The sequence below is a fragment of the Spinacia oleracea genome, chromosome 3 (assembly GCF_020520425.1).
Source record: "Spinacia oleracea cultivar Varoflay chromosome 3, BTI_SOV_V1, whole genome shotgun sequence".
NCBI classification, from domain to species: Eukaryota; Viridiplantae; Streptophyta; class Magnoliopsida; order Caryophyllales; family Amaranthaceae; genus Spinacia; species Spinacia oleracea.
In genome coordinates, this window is record NC_079489.1 from 2,156,682 (window position 1) to 2,164,921 (window position 8,240).

General features: G+C 36.8%; 1 protein-coding gene across 1 annotated transcript; it reads right to left on the reverse strand.

Annotated features, from left to right (window-relative positions):
* Nucleotides 1-838: 838 nt before the first annotated feature.
* LOC110782482 (heat stress transcription factor B-2a) lies at nucleotides 839-2,767 on the reverse strand. The gene is made up of 2 exons (XM_021986657.2): nucleotides 2,235-2,767; nucleotides 839-2,094 (listed from the first exon to the last, which is right to left on the reverse strand). The coding sequence occupies exons 1-2, from the start codon at nucleotides 2,493-2,495 to the stop codon at nucleotides 1,378-1,380; spliced, it is 978 nt and encodes a 325-aa protein (XP_021842349.1). The 5' UTR covers nucleotides 2,496-2,767; the 3' UTR covers nucleotides 839-1,377.
* Between the last annotated feature and the right edge of the window lie 5,473 nt (nucleotides 2,768-8,240).

An 8,240-nucleotide genomic window follows, 5' to 3' on the forward strand; every position in this document is an offset into this window, starting at 1 on the left:
TAGTATAAAATATTGACTGAGCTGAGCTGAACTTAACTATTAAATGTGAAACCGATTGAATAATCAAACTAACTGAGTTAGAAGTATTAAACTAAACTTAAGTATACTAACTGAACTGGATTTATTGGGTCTAAACATTAAAATGAAGTGAAATAAAAGGGACACTAAGTCACTAATCACAAGTACAAAGTCCATATATTTTCTATGATTTTTTAGTAGGTAAGAATAAGAGACACTAATCAACCGCCGCCTATGAGGCTATGACATGTTAGCCGCCTATGAGGCTATGACATGTTAGCCAAATCAAATACGTTGATTTACGCTTGATACATTCCCAAAAATATTTTGCTGCTGAAGGGTTCGACCTTGTTTCGACTCCACCAACTTGTGTTCTAGACTTTACGATACTTCCTCGGCTCCGAAAATATCGCACCATGATTGACTTTTACTCCTCTAACCATTATTTTGAATCTTAATATCTCAAATCATGTACAAGTAAAAATTATTAAAAAAAATATTTAGAAAATATATATCAATACGAATCTAACATGATCCCACATGACTAAAATATCTTTATGTACGAATCACAAAAAATGATCAAAATCGTAGTGTGTAGTGTAAAAAAACGAATTATGCAATATTTCTGAGCGGATAAGTAGTATTTTTTCTACCATGCAAATAAAATGTAGCACAAAAAACCTCACAATTTCCGGGAAAAAAATGAGTGACATCACACGCATATCCATATCTAGTTTGGTGACAAAATTTGTTATCAAGATTGTTTAAATCCGTCCACATGATCTTGATATTCTTGAACAAAACCCACAAAGGAACAAAGTTATGAATATCATCATAGATTCATAGCCATTAATTTTAAACTCTTTATTTTTATTTCTACATTCAGCTAAAACTCTAAAAGCCTCACAGATCATCACCCCCACCCAAATTTAGAAACATGCCCATTTACAGGCCCATTGGGGTATTCCTAATTGGGCCCCCAAGAGGGGGCACCTTACAAACCAGGGGCAAAATCGGAAACCAAACTTCCTCCACAAGCACGTGACACAAAATTCCATCACGTGCACTCTCATACAAAATTAATTTTGAACTCTTTATTTTGTTTCTACACTCAGCTAAAACTCTAAAAGCCTCACAGATCATCAACCCCACCCAAATTTAGAAATATGCCCATATTCAGGCCCATTGGGGTAGTAGTTGTAGTAACTAATTGGGCCCCCAATTGTATATAGGGGGGCACATCGCTAAATAACCTTACAAACCAGGGGCAAAATCGGAAACCAAACACAGTAACTTCCTCCACAAGCACGTGACACAAAATTCCATCACGTGATACTCTAAATTCTAATCATGATGGGATCAATTACACACCCTCTGATTTTGTCGGTGACACTGTTTAAGCCAAGGAGTTTCCTGATTTTCATCATCATCAATCTCACCATTTCCATCCAACGGCTCACATTTAATCTCCACATCCGTCTCCATCATATCACCCTGCACCCGCGTCACACCAAAACCTTCCCCATCTCCTTCTCCTTCACCTCTCCCTCTCTTCTTCATCCCAATAGCTACACCGAAGATCTTGGGTGACTTTGGTCGCTCAACGTCAACGACGACCTCCAACTCCTTACGTGGCAGCAAATCCAGCGCCTGTCTCATACAATTGGTGCTACTACTCGTAGCTGTAGTATTCCCTTGAGAAGTTGCGAAGTTCGTCATCAAGGAGAAGATGTTGTTGCATAGCGTCTTCATGTTTGTTAGCTCTTTGTTTAGCTCCATATTCTCTCTCCTCAATCTCTCGTTTTCGTCTATTAATTCTACTCTGTTGTTGCTGCTACTGCTAGAATTATTGTTGTTGATGTTGCAATAAACTGAAGTCGGAATTCCTAATGGCGGAGAATTCGATATTACCTGCTCTTCGCCGGAATCTCCTGGTGAAACTTGTGGTTGCGCCGCCGGTGTTACCGCCGTTGTTGTCGTTTTGCGGCGTTGTATTTCGCAGAGGAGCTGCTTCTCTCCTCGTCGGAATGATTCGTTTGTGAACTCCCATCGGTCTGGTACTACTTTTCGAAATCCCTAAAATAAAAGTGCAGAATTAAACGAAATTAATTAAGGCGAATTCAATAATTCAATGAAGATTTGGTTGTATGATATGATATGATATGATATGATTGAATTGAGAATCAATTAATCTTAATCAATAATTTGATGCTTACGTAGGTGTTGAGCTGACGAACGAAGGAGGAGAAATTGTTATGCTTGAAATAGCGAGGGAGTAAATCGCGAGCGAAAACCGTAGGATTCCAAACGACGAAGCTAGATCCGTCATCATTCCATGAAACTACGTCATCAATGGAAGGATCTTCAACGAGTTGATACGTCTTAGTCAAAAATGGCGTCGGAATTGACCGTTGACAATCACCGCCGCTTCCACCGCCACCACCTCCATTCTCGGCGGCGTGTTCATCTCCCGCCATCGCCGGTAACCACTAACCACTTCTCCTCAAATAATCAACTTTTTTCAACTAAATTAATGATTAATCGTACGAATAATCACAGAATATACCTCTAAAAAAGGTTGGAAATCAATTTTTGGGCAGAAAAAGGAAAAAGATGAAGATCTGTAAATGGAATTGTCTGGTAAAGAGTAGAGGAGAGAGAAAATGGAAGAAGATAGGGGAAGATATTGGGTAGGAAGGAAAGGAAAGGAGGAGAAGCTACGTTTATTGCTTTCGAGAAACTTCCGTTGATTTTATTATTTTATTTTATTTTTATTTTTGGAGTTTCTTAAATGTTCTTTTTTAGTGTGTACGTGTTAATTAATAAATGGACTAGAGTATAGGGTGGGCCCACAAAATATAAGATATTTATATTATTTTGCTAGAAATAAAAGATTTGGGAGTGAAAAAGAGAATGAATGTGCTAGAAATCCAGATCGAATGATCTTTGTGATATGTCCTGATCAGCAACAGAAATGGCTTTATTTTAATTTTTTTTGTAACAATAATAACAATAATAATATGTTGGACCATATGGTATGACATTAAAAGGACGTGAGTGTTAAGTGAAAATTCAGTTTCTGTTCTAAAATATCTGTATTTATTTCCTTTTAATTGAAATTTAGTTAAAGGGAAACAATGCGATATACGACTCGCTACATCCAATAGGTTGTGCACAAATTCTTATTTACAATGGGTGTACAATAAATATTGTACACCGAAGTAAAAGTTGACTTAAAATGCTTTAAAGTTACATTTATATATGTAAAAGTTATCTATTTTTTAATGATAAATTTTTTATTTGAATAAAAAATTATTTCTTCAAAATCACTAATAATGTATAAATTAATCATTTAACCCTTTAAAATGTTTATCTATCAACTTTTTAATTTTATAATATAAAAGTTACAGAAAAATAGGTTAAAGTTACGAAAAACTGCATAAAAGTTGTCTTGGTGTACAATAAATTTATTGTACACCTTGTGCGCGCAAGACCTTTTGTAAGTTGTGTTCTATTCACTTGATTTTCACTTATTTTTCTGAACTTATCTGAACTGAACTTATCTAAACTTATCAAAACTTATTTTAGTTATAAATTATACTTGGTCAACCCTTATTTTTCATTAACTTATCTTATCTGAACTTATTTGTCCTAAATAAGTGGAAATCTGGTGAACAGAACATAGCCTAAGTATCGCAGTACAAGATAACATTTGGCTGGGCTGGCCCGACTCGAGTCACAACACGAAGAGAAGTAGCGAACAATGAAGGGGCACGAAAAAAAACACGTCCCGATACAAGAACGAAATTCATGGGCCGAAGACTGGGCTCTGGATATATTTTTTTTGAATAAAAATGTCAGGACACAAAACGATACATCGACGACAAAGCACGTTAATTTGAGTGAAAACTGGCTTAGGCTCGAAGGCCCATGGGCTTAGGTCGTGTCTGAGCCCTCCTTTTGAAATTTCCGTCATGAAACACACATGTTTGGCGTGGGTTTGACCCGTTTAGGCCCAAGGCAAGCAACTTGGCCCAAATCACGACCATCTATATCGCAGTATGGCCGATGAAACAATATGTGTGTTGAGTTTAGATCACAGGACAACCCATAACCATCTTTGTGGCAGTATGGCCGGTGAATCAGTATGTGTATGGAGTTTAAATCCGTCTTAAGCTTTCTTCGGTTCGACTATTTTGACCTATTTTACACAAAATAAGTTCAATTAAGTTCAGATAGTACGTCGAATAAAACGGAGCCTCAGCCTCTTGGGTCATCCGTTCAAATATTGAAAAGACGAAAATAAGTTACACTTGTTAAAATTAAATTCCTTGGAAAGTACACTACTTTGAGCTCTTTTCAACTTTTACCACCTTGGTCATGTTCAAAAGGAATAGTATTTTTGCATCATGAAATGTGGCTTAAATTTAGCAGTCTACGAATCCTCCCTTTTCCACAGTCCAACTATTGAAAATTCGTTGACAAATTAGTGCTTTGGACTTTTAATTCAACTATGGTATAAAATTATGACTTTTAGTTTATCCTATAAACATAATGGTTGTGGACGTGGTTGCACTAGTGTTAGACCTTCAACGGTCACCAACATTTGTGTTATAACAAATACAAGAAAGATAATTAAGAACGTAAATAAAAAAACACAACGAGAACACTATGCTTGGTTGTTCGAACTTCGAAGAGAACTTAACCGATTCAAGACATATTCTAACCTCGGACGGCTGAATAACAAAAACCGTTGACTTTTGTTATACGATGTGTAACTTCATAACACGGGCACAAAGAAGACCCGATCATAGTGAGCCCAAAAAGTTGTGGGTTTGTGCATAAAGAAGACCCGATCATAGTGAGCCCTAAAAGTTGTGGGTTTGTGCATAATATTTAGGCCCTTTTCCTTTTCCGGCCGCATCCCGACTTAATTTCAATAAAAAATGGTGGGTTTTGGGCAACTAAAAAAATTTGAGTTCTAGTTATAATATGGGACCGGCCAAATCGGCCCAAAACCCCGTTATTTGTTTACCTGAATTAGCGGGTTTTGGGCATAAATTTTGGCCCGGACCAGCCTAACGGGTAGCTTTTTGGTCATCACCGGCCCAAACTCAGTCTGCCTATCAGGTCTAGCACAAAGTAGTCTCTTTATGGTTTTATGTTGTGTTAAATGAACATACTTCCTTACTCCTGTATTGACATATACACAATCTTCCGCAAAATATCCTTTACAATAGCCTGGGCCCTGCTTTTAATTTTTGGCCCGGCACAATGCAGATGCTTGGGCTCGGGCTGTTATGTCCACGACCCGAAGCCCGACCCACAACCATCTTTATATAGTGCACCCGGTAGTCACGCAACATTATTGATGGTATGGGCGAAGAAAGAATTGGAAGCCATACTAGGAGAACAATCATGCAACATATAGGAAAACCATAGCAATCGCTAACTGCTGTACCCGGGTACAGCCAGCTCTTGCTGTACCCGGGTACAGGCTGTACCCCCCAAAAACGACTGTACCCGGGTATAGCCAAAAATTTATGAAACCCTAGACATCACAACAGAATTAATGAAAATATACTGAGAAGTACAAAAAACCAAGAAACTCTGATGCACAAATGCACAAAATACACTGAAACAACCAGCAAGCAGAAAATCAGGTGGTGTAATTTGTGTTAATCACAGTAAAAAAACAAGTTGCAATGACTCTCTCAAATGAAAGCACGCGGATCTATATTACCCGGACACAAGCACTCGTGCAGTGGTGTTGGACACAATAGAAGCGTACATGTCTAAGGGTGGGTTATATTCACCTGACTTTCACTTATTTTTCCTGAATCATTCTGAATTTATTTTTCCTGAAATAAGTAAAAATAAGGTGAACATAAGAGAGCCTAAGTATCAAACTAAGCTTTTCTATTTATGAAAAAACAAAAATCATGATTTGAACAATGTCTTTTGAGGATCTAACATGGGTACCCTTCTGAATATATGTCTGAATGAAGGGTCTTAGTAGCAGAAAACATGGTTGAATCATGTTCATATGGAAAACTATTAGTGATGATTACTGAATACTGAATACTAATAAGTATTACTTTCAATGGTATAACAGTGGTCGACACAATACAATGAAGTTAAATGACCTAACCGTCTGACTCTATAACGAACAAATCAAAAGCACCTCATCATAACTTCTGCCTGAGCTGAATAGAAACACTGAACAATAACCGTACCAGAGTAAGAAATCATCAGCGATTTCTCATGCTGAATAATGATTCTTCATGTACTCTTTCTGAAAGCCAAATGCATTCAGCACCTATAAACAAAACTCTGGGGATGATATAACTACAAGAAGTCCCAATCAAACAGAAGCACCTCTAGGAGCTTTAACAAGATTCAACCACCAGTACTTCCAACCAAAGTAATAGACATGATGAAAAAACCTCTTTCTTTTTTTAGAAACAGTTAAAAATGATCCTTTGAAGTTAAGTTAAAAGACTTTAACAGTCGGTAAGCTATTCCATCATATGGTACCAACTCCAAGGTACATCATGTTTTCACTGAGGATAATAGAGCAGTTATTTCATTCACGAGTCACGTAATTTCTGTCCTAAATCAACAGCCTCATCACAGTTGTCTTTTTATATAGATAATCTAGAAACATCAAAAGCGAAATAACGAAGTAGTCTTAAGAATATGCTCCCGGTGAAAAGTGGTAGTTTATAAACTTGCTAGTCATGCTACTTCTCGATCCTACTCTTAACGCTAGGGGCCATGAATGTGTAAATTCCTTTAGGAACCATTTACTTGCATCCAAAATATGACCGTGTTCTCTTACCTAAATAAGTAAATCAAGTCAATGAGACACCAAGAAAACACAACCAGCTTCCACTAGCAAAAATACAGTTATCAGAAGAAGAACAAAATAGCAGTAGTAACACCATGAAGAATAGACTCTTAAACAAAGCACCAAATACCTAATGCAGACAGATAGCAGCAGAAATAGACCCAAGTATAGATAGTAATGATAATATGATATTATAGTAGTGATAATATGATATTATAAAACTGAATAAAATCTGCAAGTAAGCCCTTTCTATCATGCAAGAGTTTCTGTCCGGAGTATACATACTATGATATACTACCAGCTGAAAATTGTTGTTTCATGACATTCTATCCGACAGAACAAGAGGTATTAAAAACAAAACAAAACAAAACAAAAAACTCATATTTCAAGAAACATATAATGCAAGTAGAGTCAACAGTCAAGGATCCTGCATTTTCGAGATCTCTAATGGATTCAGCATACAAAAAGAACTTCAAAGATCTTAAGCAACAGAATATTTGTTACCTGTGTGTGTTTTAGAACTCACCAATGGACAAAATGCAACTGCGAGTATGTTTGCTGCTATAGATTTTCAAGATCATCAAAAATTTGGACATAAGATTATGAGAGAAGTACTTCAAAGATCTCTCGAGCATTTTAAGTAACAAGCACGATGAAAAGTGTAATTGATGGACAAAGATAAGATCAAAATAAAGAGTCTAGATGGATAACAAACAAGTAATGAAATCCAAAAAACCGGTTTCATTAATATAAGAGTACCTACTACCTAGCGTGTATTGTTACAGTGAAAAAACTCTTCCTACCAAAACTGGTCAAGAAATGTACAAAATCCCACGCCTATAGAAAGCAAGGTAAACTGAGGTGAAAACGAACCATACAAAAGAAACCCACCAAGCCAAGAAGAGGGTAACCTCTTTAACAAAAGCCGAGCATGGGAGAAAACCACATACCACTTCAAAGTTCTCAAATAAACCCTCATCAACCTACATAGTACTATGTAAGAAATAAAGAGTGGATAACAAACAAGTAATGTAATCCAAAAACCGGTTTCATTAATATAAGAGCACCTAGCGTGTATTGTTACAGTGAAGAAACTCTTCCTACCAAAACTGGTCAAGAAAATCAATTACCCTTGACAAATCAAGGAACGCATCAAGAAATGTACAAAATCCCACGCCTATAGAAAGCAAGGCACGTTGAGGTGAAAACAAACCATACAAAAGAAACCCACCAAGCCAAGAAGAGGGCAACCTCTTTAACAAAAGCCGAGCATGGGAGCAAACCACATACCACTTCAAAGTTCTCAAATAAACCCTCATCAACCTACATTGTACTATGTAAGAAATAGAGAGTGGATAACAAACAAGTAATG